Raw genomic sequence first — 12,845 nt, forward strand, 5'->3', positions numbered from 1 at the left:
GGTGGGTGGGATTTTACACAGATTCCTACTGCACCACTTACTTAAATAAGTAACTGTATGCTTTCTGAATATTTAACCTTCACTTGGAGAAATAGTTCAATAGGTCTTCCAGTGTAAAAATGCTCCATAATGTCTTTTGGAGATGTATACCTGTTTCTGTTCATCCATATTGTGATACATTTTAGGTAAAAGAATGAGTGTTATAATACCAATAGGTTCAACTCAATGCGGAGATATTTAAGCACTTAAAACAAAACTACAGTAGTTGGTAGGTCTTTGATTTGCATTTTGCTTTAACTTTTAGCATACTTGGTTATAGTATGTGCCATTTCTCTGGACCTAAAACACCTGCCAACTCTTCAAGGTTGGACCCTGCCAACTCTTCAAAGGTGGGGATTTTAGTCAATTTCACTCTGGAGCCTGGGAGTGTTTAGTATGCATCAGAGCAGCTGAGAAGACCGATAAGAGGAGGACTACAATTTCCCAAGAATGGAAACTCCAGTTTTTTATTCCGCAGGACGTTCTTTGCCAAATTTAGTGAGTTGATCAAATATGAATTGTATGATAAAGAAAGGAGGGGACAAGCTTCTGCAGCCCTATCTGTCCCCCTACACAGTACCAAGGGGAACAAGGGAAGCTTGCGTACTCCTGAGTTGGAGGGGAGAAGTAACTGCCTATCCTCCCCACTCTTTGGGGAAGTCCTCTTTTATCCTAGCTAAAGTACTCCTCCTCCAATTCTCGGTATTAGAATGTTGTCTCTGATCTTCTCCAGCTTGAATTTTGAGCTGTGACACTGCCCACACTGATGTAGTGACGTGCACCAAGGGTCTTGGGGGTTAGCCTAAAAAACCCAAACTCTCTACTCCAAAAAAACATATAACCAGGGTACAAATAATGGACTGGTTTTAGATGCAGGAAAGTCTGACTCCTAATATATCACCCTGCTCTTTCCAAATCTGTGTTTATCTGCCACTAGGGGTACTAGTTTTACCATAACTGTTGCTGTTAAAATAAGGTGCCGTGAATTAAAACACAGTATTGTTTAACGTATCTCACCCCAGCCATATAACTGGGAAAAGAAACTGCCCCCTGCATCACAGGGAATACTGTTTGTCCATTGATTGTCATCAGGTTCATAGAATACATTTTCTTCAACAGATGACTATGCTGGAAAAAATATCTACATAATTTTCAGCTGCCTCTCATTCCTAGACATCAGTTCATTCAATATTGAAGTTGACATTTTTGTAAATAGTTGCTGCTGTTTAACATAATTCTCATAGTGAAGTGGGAGGGATGAAGCTCCCTTTACTCCTTCTCTCCATAGGTATTAAAATATATTTTTAGACTGAGTTACATTTGTAACTGATTTGTGGAAAGAGTGCCTGTATGCCCTGTGAGCATAAAAGAGAGCAGGCTATAGAGGGTCTCCTTTCATTTAGACCTCTGTATTTTCCAAAAGAAGTTTGGCTGCTCTGTCATTCTCTCCTTTGCACTGAACTGGAAATGTCAAGACTTTTATTCTAAAGCAGCGGTTTTATGCGATCGTCATCAAAATGGAATTTTCAGTTTTCTGTAAAATTCAGGCCTCCAAGATAAAAGAACCCAAACATTTGAGTGACACACAAATTGTCTTTCTAATTTACATGCTCTTGGTGAGAGAGAGTTTAAATAGAACTGGATATTTAATACCACCCAGTATTTGTTACCTTCCATTCACTCATAATGTTCTTAATTTTAAGCATATTAATAACAGCTGCATCCTCAAGGCAGCTCTTCATATTATGTGGAGGGGAAAACATGAGCTATAAATATTCTGATTTATCTGAAAATCCAGTTAACACCTTTGAAACAAGTAATTTTGTCAGTGGTTACAAATATTTCATATTTCATTTTCTTTTAATTCCATGAGAGAAGGTGTGTACAGGGCTGCTATAGTAGAGTCTGCAGACTGCTGGGTCTTCTAAAGCTTATCAGGCCCATGAGGGGACATGAGCTGTTGGGGTACAAGAATCTGCAGTGTACAATGTCAGATGAGAGCCTGGATTTCCAAGTGCTGGTCTGCAGATCTTGGGCATGTTGGAAAGAACTGAATCTGAGGGTAGGAGGTTAGCACAGTCCCCAAAGAGCTAACTTGCAGAATGACATGGCTGATCAGTCTCACTCTTAATGGCATCTGTGCAGGTCTGAAAAATTACATCCCAGAACAGCAAGGAATAGGGATTCAGTTCTTTATTATCTGGAAATGAAGAAACTTTCTGTGAGGGAAATGGCTGAATTTTTGATTTTCATTTTTGTTCTGCATTGCTCCAGGAGAGTTCTCTGCCTCAGACAGCTCCCTCACAGACATCCAGGATCAGAGAAAGCAGCCCATGCCAGACCCGGGTCTTATGCCCTTGCCCGATTCTGCCTCCGATCTGGACTGGTCAAACTTGGTAGATGCTGCCAAAGCCTTTGAGGGTATGTATTCAAAATACTTTACTTGGAAAGCTTATATGCTACTATACACCTCACTAAGGATGTGTTTTTAATTCTGATATTTTTTTCCATTTCTTAGCTTCTCTTCTACTCTGAAGTCCAAGTTCTTTTGAAAATGCAATCCAAATTGCAACAGCCTAATACGTGTTTGCTTATAATGTTCAGATGCCATTTCTTTACATTTGAATCACTCTGCAGGTTTCAGTACTGTAGCTGGAACACAAAATGATTTAGCTGAATTTCTGTGTAACTGAATACTTTTCATTAATACAGACCAATCACAAAGACCACGGCAGGCATGGACAGCCATCTGGCATGAAAGTGCAGAGCGAAGCCAAGCAGCGGTGGAAAGGAGTGCAGTCACTTTAATGACTGCAAATTGCACTAGAAAGAAGTTTCTGTATTATAGTTGAAGTACATTGCCAAAGTAATTCGGAAAGTCTGCCTTGCTGGCACATGCCTTTCCATTGCTGTTCTCCCCTTAACATACCTCCAAATACATGGACTTGCACATGGATATCACTTTATCCTCTGGTGCTTTCCATCTCCTTCACATCTAGTAAACTGAAGAGGAATTGCCAAGATCCACTGGAATTTAAAGAAACACTAAAGACTTTTAGCTCAAAGTGTAAACTATAAAATTGTTAGAATCTGATGGAAAAAATCATATGGATACTTTAATCAAAAGTCACTTTTTCAAATCTCTACATAAATGCTATTCTACCTCATGAAGTTGCTTCCACTGATCCCTGCTTTTTTGGATGCTCTGCTGCATAGACCACAAGAATGGGGATACCTGCAGGCAATGCACTCTGAGAACTGCAGTTACTGATAAGTAACCTACTTTCTTCTGTTCCCCTGCTAGTTCTACAATAGCAGCAGTATGAATAACTAACACACGGTATTCCCTTGTTAGTGCTGATATCAGTGATGTAAGAACATGCTGTGACATTAACCTGGGAACTGTGTGATGCATGGATTACTGTACTTGCCATTCACCTCTGGAGAACAGAGTTTTAATCCTACCTTAATTCACAGAGGGAAATGAAATTGTTCAGAGGTTTTGTGAAATGCACAAATAAGGATTAGAACAAGGCCACCATTAAAGTGCAATTTACTATGATTGGCAATCTCTTTTCCTAGGCTTGTTCACGGTATGCCTGACTTTAGTGTTCCTCACTTTCATAGGCACTGAATGCACTCTTTTATTTTTAATTAAAAGTTTGAATGCCTCAATTCTGGAGAAAGGTATCTGACTGACAATCCTCTGTCTACTCATGGAACAGGTAAAGCATGGGCAGTGTATTGTCAGCTTCCTCCCACTACTCCTCCAGTGGGCTTCAAACCTGACCTGGAGAGACAAATTATCCAGTTTCTATGTCAACTCAATGCAGTGTCCTGTGTGCTGAATGCCAGTATGGGATTTGCAAGTACCAATTAGAATAAATAATTGGTGCTTTTTCTGATTCTGATTTTGGACACCTGTTGACTAGAAACTAGGCAGGGCTCTACAACCCATCCCACTTAGGTCCCAGCTGAACTGAAAACCTTCACGCCCGGTTACTACATTCTTAAGCCAGCCAGTTCTCCTGCATTTTTCATTTTTTAAAAATGGACATGGCAAAACTCTGTCAAACAAAACAGCCATGTTAATTTTAGCCTTATTCAAAACACAGGATAAAGCCTTTGCCAAATAGAAGACTATTTTTCTCTTTCCAGTGAGAGGCCATTAGTAGCTAGCAAATGAGATGTCATTTCTTTGCGTATGACCATTTTTGCGAGGAAGTCTGAAGGATGATGTATCATTTCATGGTGTTTCCCTAAACTAAAATGGTATGGTAATGATTTGTAAATTTGTTAAAACTTCCTAAATAAACAGTTATAAGGAAAAACAAATGTGGAGGAGGGGAGATTACTTTTCAATTTTTTTATCACAAAAAATGTTATTAAGGATTAACAAACAAAAATAACAAAAAATGACCAGGGTCTCTTCACGTTCCCCACATAATTCTCACAACCATAAAGATGTGGAAAATGCTTTCTTTTTAGGAAAATGATGATTTGCCAAGCTACTCAAATAGTGCTTTGTGAAGCCATAAGATGGCTCTAAAACTTTTTTTGCCACAGGAGGTCCAAATCACTGTGAGTGCTGCAGTTCTTAGTGAAAGGGGAGTGCCTTATATTCTTTTATACAAGTGGCTTTGTACCTTTCAAAATGTCAGTTCCAGTTCAGTATAAAGTGTAGGTGGTAGATCAGTGAGATGGGATTCTCGGGTTTTATTTCTCTGTGCCACTAGCTTGCTTTATCACTTTATCACTTTGAGCAGGTATTGTATTTAATTTTTCTGTGCCTCCATTCACCTATCTTAAATTGCTACTTTGATTACATATGTCATGTAGGTGTCGTGTTGTGATATTTAATGTTTGTATTGCTTTGAGATCCTCAAGTGCAGATGCTCCAGTAAAAGCAAATGATCATTACATTTACAATTGTTTGTCTCTCTCTCTCTCTCTCTTCAGTTCAGCGAGCCTCATTCTTTGCTGCTAGTGATGAAAACAACAGACCTGTGAGTGCTGCTTCCAATAGTGATCAGACTGAGGACCAGCTCACTGCACAGATGAAGCTTTACACAGGGTGAGTACATATATTTGGCAGGTGGGCTTTTTAAACTAAACCCGGGGAGGACAGGATGGAGAGATGCTTTGATTTGTAACAAACCTTTAAATCTCTTATGAATTTTTACAAAAGAAAAACAGAGGAGGGTGGAAATAAAAGAATGCGGAGTATATTTCTGCCTTTGTGAAAATAGCATGTTTCTGAAGGTTCTCTTTCATCTGAGATGTTTAAAACAGTGTCCAAGGCAGTCTCATTCCAAGGTGTATGTAATTAACCTGTAACTAATGGAGAAAGAGAGAAAGCAAGCGATGAGTCTTCAGGGTTACTGCTAATAGCCATTTTGTTGAGTGATAGTGCGGCCTAAGCATGTGTATGCCGTTTCTGTTAGTAGCTGAGGCCTGTGGTGAACATTTTTAAGTAAAAATATATATTCAGAATGTACTGTATCACACATGCATTTCGAGCAGTTTGTCATAGGAAAGTCTGCTAGAAATCCAGCCTAGAGTTAGAAGCAAAGAATGATTATGGAAAATCCTGCCAATACTGTCTTTGTCTCCTACTTCCAACAGTAAAGAGTCTCCTCCTACTCTCGCTTCCAAAGTGGACCAACTGGAAAGTTTGCTGAAGATGCTCCAAGAGGATTTAAAGAGGGTAAACATTTATTCTACAGGAAGCCTGTAGGGTTGCTAGGCAGTACTAGTCATGTTATAAACCTTTTCCACCACCCCCAAACTTGTAACAGTCTCATCCTTTGTTGAGAAAATTACATCTCTTTACTTCTTTCCTCAGATCACAGTCCAGGTTATTTTATTTTTTAAACACAGTGGTGTTAAGAATTTAGAGGTAAAGTCAGCACATCTACTGTCTAATGCTGAAATACATGCTTCTGTGCAGAAAGAATCTTGCTGTGCTCAGGTCAAAGGTCTCCTACGCGGTACAGTATTCCTGGAGGTGTTTGCCATCTCTTACTTAGTTCTCCTCAGCAGTCACACCGTAGGAGGGCTGCATTAGCATGGAATAGATTGTGACCATTTTCAGGTGATCACTTGGGGAGCTAGCATTTACATTAGAATTTAGTCTTGAGAAATCCCAACAATCTGTGCCAAAAGAGTGTAGGGAGGAAAGAATGTCACCACACAGCCCATGGGTCTAGACTATCCTAAAGCCAGGAACACGAGTGTCTATGCACTTAAAGCTCTTATAAAGTGGGGAAACAAAACTATAATACCTCTCTAGGATGGCGTCCTCCTTGTTGACAAGGGCAAGAAATGTGACCGGGAATCACCATTGAGCTCTCATATTCTTCCTCATCCCTTAGGAAAAAGAAGACAAAGCCAATCTTCAGGCAGAAGTGCAACATTTGCGAGAAGACAACTTACGGTTACAGGAGGAGTCCCAGAGTGCATCCGAGAAACTGAAGAAATTCACTGAATGGGTTTTCAACACGATTGATATGAACTGAGAACAGTAAATGGGGAAGGAAAACATCAGTTATAAATAATTGTTAGTGGGACTTAGCTTTAATGCCACCTTAATCATGATATGTGAAAGTATAATCAGAGCACTGCCCCGCCCTACGTACTCTGATGACCCCTTTTTGCGCCTCTGCACGCACTCAGAACAATCGCAGATCAACAATCATTGTCTGCCTTTTGTAGAAAAACAAAAAAATAATTTAAAAAAGGTAAAATAAAAGTTTAATGGCTAAAATGTGAATGTCTTTATTTTTTGCACATTATCTCTTTACCTGTTATGTACAAAATGATTTGGAGGCTGGACCAGAATTGTTCGGTCTATTTGCCTCTATTTATTTCTATTAACTCCTTTCTATCTGTTTCAGGTAATCTGCTTTTCCTTGCTGCTTTGATAAATATTATGACTCCTAGGAAACTAGAAAGAAATGTTTATTTTGCTGCTTTCCTTACATTGTTTTCTGAAGTATGCCACAGACAAGGGGATTTAAAACAATGTTTTAGGTGTCTCCTGAATGATTTGTGCTTGATCACTAGTGCTATCTTCACATATGTTATACAGAACATATGCCCATAGTGTATGGTACAGTACAATTAGCATCAGAACATTGGAAGAGAGAGTAGACACTTGAGCCATGGATGAGTCAGATGATCACACACGTCCTTGCATTAGCACTTCTAGTTGCCTTTGTTTCCTATGGAAACAATGGTTGCCAGGTACTTTAGGAATAGTGCAACTTGGCATGCTAAATGGCACGCTACGTCAGGCTGACTGAGAGAATACTGAGAGTAACTGCTGTACTTCTGCTTAAGCATTGTCTCCGTCCCTCCGCTACCTGGGGATCTATTACCTACCTATATATAGTAGGTCCTTGGCTGACGCTGTAAAGTGTTTGATTTTTTTTCAAACTGTATGCATTTTCTTATACACCATATATGCCATTTCATTGCACCTGCCCTCCCATCCCCACCCAGTTTGGTCATAGAACTTTTCAAATAAAAAAAGGCAGAAGAAATGTTTATTAATCTCAACTATATAGCAGGTCTTTGGCATTAGTAAACCTTTAATAACCTTGTTATGGATAATGCAAATGGGGAAATATAAAGCTGTAGTTAGAGACTTTGTCCCCTTCCTTAAGTAGTGGGACAAGGAGGGAAGCAGTATTTTAACTCTTGGATCTCTGATGTCTGGATTTCCCAGTGCAACTGGTTAGCATAAGATTTCCTTCCCCGCCTGCCTGACACCAGGAAGATTAACTTGTTTTTCTTTGAAGGAGCTATAAACTTGCCATAAAATGTCACCTCTCCAGAAATACCTTTTTGGTGTCACAATATAACTCATACTACAACCTGCACTGATTTTGATGCAAGCCACATGCAGTGAAGTATCATCTTTGCCCTTCTCTGTATGCATCCACTAACACCTTCACATTGAAACACACATTGCCTTACACAAGTAACATTGTATTATTTGTCCATTTCAGGAATAGCTTCCCCTTCTTCCGCAGTCACCCACTCTCGCAAAAGAAATAATCAGTGGGAATCTTCCAAGCTCTCTCTGATGCCCTTTTTCATGCTCTTTAATCCTACTACACAGAAACTTGCTACACTTTGACCTAAAGCTTGATTTGTGGTGATAATCCCCATGGAATTCTTCTCTGATAATGTTTTGTCATGGAAATGAATCCATTTGGAACTATTTCTGGAGTGCTTTTGTAAAGGTTGAGAATGTCCTGTTATTTTTTAAAAAATGACTTGTATGAAGGAGATTTGTATAATGCCTGATATTATTTGTAAATGGGAAATATTGCTAACATCCCTGAGCATCCTAAAGTCTTGCTTATTCTCTTCTATTTTTAAGTTTGGTTTGGTTTTTATTTTATTTTAAAAAAGTTTTGGGACTTGGGGCAGACTATTTATTAGAGTTTTGCAACAGAGTTCTTGTATGAAGCCTCTAAAGGCAACTTGTAAAATTCTGACAATAAAACTCATTTTAAAGGCTCTTCTAAAACCATTTTCTATTGATTTTGTTGGTTTTTTATATTGTTTGAAACTTCCTAAAGACAAAGCCTCCTTTCCTGGCCCTTCCTCACTGCACCAGTGCTTCAGCACTCAAGGAGATAAGAGTTTCATTCTCCAAGTAGTCTCTTCTTTTGCTTTCCCCTTGTAGACCATCCCTTTTTATATACACATGCACTTCACCATTATGCTCTCTAAGCCTACTAGTGAAAAATCTTCACTCCCCTCCTCCCTATTAGAATATTCCTATTTCTCTAATGAAGAACAATTTTTTTATCTTTAATTTTGATTCTCATGCAACAGCTTCACCAAGCTGGTAGAAAGGTCCACTGCTGGCACAAGTATCCACTGGTGAGTCGGGTAGCACTTTAATTAAGATTTGTCCTGACAAGAGTGTTATTTCTCAGCCCCATTTTTAATGGCTAGATCCATGGCATCCCCAAAAGGTGGATAGTGAAAAGGTAAATCTATTTCAGTCCAACAGAAAAATAGCTGCCACAAGGGAGCTCTCTGGGCAACAGTAGTGTATGTCAGCACCTGACTGGGTATGACCTATGGAATCTTGCTGAGAGAACTGGCTTCCATCTTTCCAGTGTAAAGTCCATTTTTATTGCAGTTAGAACTAAGGAACAAAGGTTAGTGCTTCTCAGTGAATTACCCCACCCATGTTCACATTCAGGTAGAGCTGGAGGTTCCCAAACTTTACATACCATGGGCTACATTGGCAACTTGGCAGGAAACCAGTGCAAGAAGACCTAACTTGCAGAGTTTACTTAAATTATTCAGAAAAATAAATGCAAACAGTTGTTTGTACCTGCCTCTTCATTGGTAGTGTATTGCTTGTTGATTGAGGCCACCAGCAATAAAAATGTGCAATTGATCAGCTTTGACATCACCTTGCAGTCAGGTATCCTCTTATAATTGTTTCCAGGTGTGGAACAAACACCAAAGTTAGCTCAAAAACTTTGAGTGCAGGCTCTCCTGCGTCTATTCCCTCTTCCTCCCTCCCTCCTTCCCTCCAACATTCTGTCTACTCATTCCCCCTCCACTGACTGACTCATCCTCCTCAATGTGTATCACACATTCATTCTCTCCTCCTCTTCACATACCTTTCACTATCCCTTCCCTTCACTTTCACTGCGTGTGTGTGTGTGTCTCGGGAAGGGAATGAGGAAGCCTACGCTAAAAACGGGTACACTCAGTATGGTAGGGAAAGTGCCAACTTGCCTCCTTTCCTGGGCTTTGGTTTTATTAAAAAAACAACATCACAACAAAGATCAGTTCAAACTTTCTCCCCAAATTTGGCCTTCCTAGGATTCCTCTTTCATTACTTCCATGGAAATAGTGGGGAGAAGAGTGAGCCAATAGAGCACCAGTTCATCTTATGCATTGCACCATAGGGTAGCACCACATAAGAACGGCCATACTGGGTCAGACCAATGGTCCATCTATCCTAGTATCCTGTCTTCCAACAGTGGCCATTGCCAGGTGCTTCAGAGGGAATGAACAGAACAAGTAATCATCAAGTGATGATTTGTGGTGATAATCCCTGGCAGGTACGATACTGTCTACTTTGTCAGCAGAGGGAACCACTGAGTGCTGAGCCTCCAGCAGCTCTTGTTGAAGTGAATTGCTTGCAGTCCATACTACGTTTGAGGAGGTCAAATTGTGTTTGGCTCCTCAAACCACATTCTTGAAACCTTTCAGTTAGAGGCAGATCACAGAGATGAAGCTAAAATTACAAACTCTTTAAGGGGGTCCTGTCTGCCTTTCCACCCAAGGAATCTGTACATGAGACTTCACCCTCTGGATTGTCAAAGGAGCCTAGAGAGATGGGTGCCCAGCTCCCATTGAATTAAATAACGGCTGTAGGCTCCTTTGAGAAAACCCCTCCTAAATACTTAGTGGAGGCCAGCACTGAGAGCTTTGACGTTTAATAGTGTGCCATGGGTTGCCCTTATAGGAAGTCAGATAGTAATATTTACTAAACAGTTACAAAGAAAAATCATCATCTAGTGTGAAGATGTCCTGCTTAAGGCAGTGACATGACCCAGACTCTGAGGAATAAGTAGGGCTCAGTAGGCATTTTCTTACACAACAAAGACACCCATCAAACATTCTTTAAGGTAGGGGGGACACAGTTTTCTTTGTTATAAATTTGGTGGTGGTATTTTTTTGGGTGGACCTGTAACAGTCTCTCTTTTTAGTAGGGTTCTGTTCATTTGCTGTCTGCTTGGTTCCTTGTAAAATTCTGTGTGGTTAGTCTGAAGTCAGAACAACTTGCCTTGGACAGACAGAAGGAGAACAGAGGTGGTTGTCATTTCCTAACTCAGTTGGCATCTACAATTCAATTTTCTTGAAGAGACGGGTGCTGGAACAATTTGTATAGTGGGGGTGCTGATTATGGAAACCATGTACTTGGTGTTTGTTATTACTACTTCAAGCCAGAGGGTATAGCAGCACCACTGAGAAGAGAGACACCAGCCTTCCCTCCATTTCTGCAGCAAGAATGGAAGAGAGAGCAGAGCTGAGCAAAAATGGCGAAACAGGTAAGAGTGTGGGAACAGCCAACATGGATGGAGCTGGTGGAAACTCCCTCAAATCTGACTGTTTCTAGTGAGTAGGGACTTAAAATCCTCCCATCCTGCCTGTGGAGATGAAGCTAAGGAAGAATATGGAGCTAAATGTTTCCTTTGAAATTCTAAAGTAAGACCATTTTCCCTAACAGATGTTCACTTTTGGAAAAGTAGTTCATTTAAGTCATTCAACATTTTTGTCTTATTCAGTGTGTGGTGTAGCAGGTTGTAACTCCATTTATCCAGCCTCTATTTAACCCAGTTGGTCATGTCCCCTGACAGCAAATGACCCCAAGCATTGCCATCCTCCTTATTTAATTTTCTGAAACTTTCATATGTTTCTGAACCCCCTTCAGTTAAAGTGGGCTAAATAATAAGCTTGTGCATTCTTGGCCACAGCCCTCAATAGAGGATAAAATGAGATAATAGCACTTTCCTATTTCACGGAGTACTGTCAGGATAAATACATTAAAGCTTGTGAAGTGCTCAGATACTACAATGATGTAGGACATAGAAATACCTAAGATGGATGGATGAGGTGGAAGTGCATTGCCCTACAGAAGCTAAAAAAGCATTGTACCTCCAGCAGCTTATGGACAGTGTGATTTGCATTCTACACATTTTGAAAGCCTGAAACATGCTTTCCTCTGTGTGGGGCCAGCTCTCTTGGCTACCGAGAGAGGTGAGCAGAGTCCTGCTTTTACCCATCCATTGGGGAGGCTAGCACTGCTGAAGGCACTAACTCAGCACCGACTGTATTTCCCCATGTGCAAGGAACGATTATGCTCAGCCCCTCAGCAGGGGATAAGAGGGAAAGTTCCTTGCTCTCTTTACTTTTGCACAGAGCCTGGCATAATATAGGTCCCCAGTGTTTTGATACTCAAGGGCAAATGCCAAATATCTCAGCTGCCCTGAGTGTAGATGTGTAGCCATCCCTTCGTGTCTGTTGTTTATGGTGCTGCATGTGGCTAATGAGTCTCCTACTGTGCAGTGATTTTTTCCCAAGGATTTTGCATAACTACAGTCAGCTTTATTTATACACCCATAACAATGCATGGACCAAATCCCTGATTAAGAATTCTGCTCCACACAATTGTACTCTTGAGAAGGATGTACCTATCATCAGGTCTGAAACAGCAGCTGGTGGGGATGTTGTGCAGATGGCACTGCTAGTAACCAAAAGAGATACCTTGCCCTCATCAATTTTCAGTGCCCAAAGAAGCCTAATTAACTAAGATTGGCATCCACTCAAGGACAAGCTCCTTATGCACCTTCCTAACTTCAGGTTGTCATGGTGGTCGATATCACAACTATAAATAGGTCTCTCCCCTAAAGGGCAGAGGAAGAGGGATGCTTATAACACTTCACTTTCAGCTTTGTGTCTGTTCTTTTCCCTTCCCTCCCGCTCACCCGAAACCCTGCATTTACCTCTCCTGGAAAATAGTACACTCTGCTTGATTGATCATTTTCTCTCCTAGCTGCTTTCTCTCCTGGGCACACAACATCCAATGCAGCAAGATCTATTGCAACTCTGACTCTGGCAAATGGCAGTCTGGAAGAAGAAGTGTGGTAGCTTGAAGCACTTCATTAAACATGGAAACATGGCTGTCACCTGTTAATGTGAAAGGAATCAAATCAAGAATAAAAAATGTGTATCATGTGCCCTAAGATTTCACTCAGACA

The 12,845-nt window shown here is 40.5% G+C and overlaps 1 protein-coding gene across 3 annotated transcripts in view; it reads left to right on the forward strand.

Annotated features, from left to right (window-relative positions):
* The window catches only part of SIPA1L1 (signal induced proliferation associated 1 like 1), a 388,229-nt gene extending 379,648 nt beyond the window's left edge, over positions 1 to 8,581 (forward strand). For all 3 annotated transcript variants that reach the window (XM_024218824.3, XM_026651467.2, XM_026651466.2), the window contains 4 exons: positions 2,314 to 2,460; positions 4,999 to 5,113; positions 5,665 to 5,746; positions 6,414 to 8,581. In XM_024218824.3, coding sequence (XP_024074592.2) covers positions 2,314 to 2,460; positions 4,999 to 5,113; positions 5,665 to 5,746; positions 6,414 to 6,557 — 488 coding nt within the window. In that variant the 3' untranslated portion in view covers positions 6,558 to 8,581. The remainder of the gene's footprint in view (positions 1 to 2,313; positions 2,461 to 4,998; positions 5,114 to 5,664; positions 5,747 to 6,413) is intronic.
* The last annotated feature ends 4,264 nt before the right edge of the window (positions 8,582 to 12,845 follow it).

The sequence above is a fragment of the Terrapene carolina genome, unplaced genomic scaffold (assembly GCF_002925995.2).
Source record: "Terrapene carolina triunguis isolate 2854851 unplaced genomic scaffold, T_m_triunguis-2.0 Scaffold96, whole genome shotgun sequence".
Lineage (NCBI taxonomy): Eukaryota > Metazoa > Chordata > Testudines > Emydidae > Terrapene > Terrapene triunguis.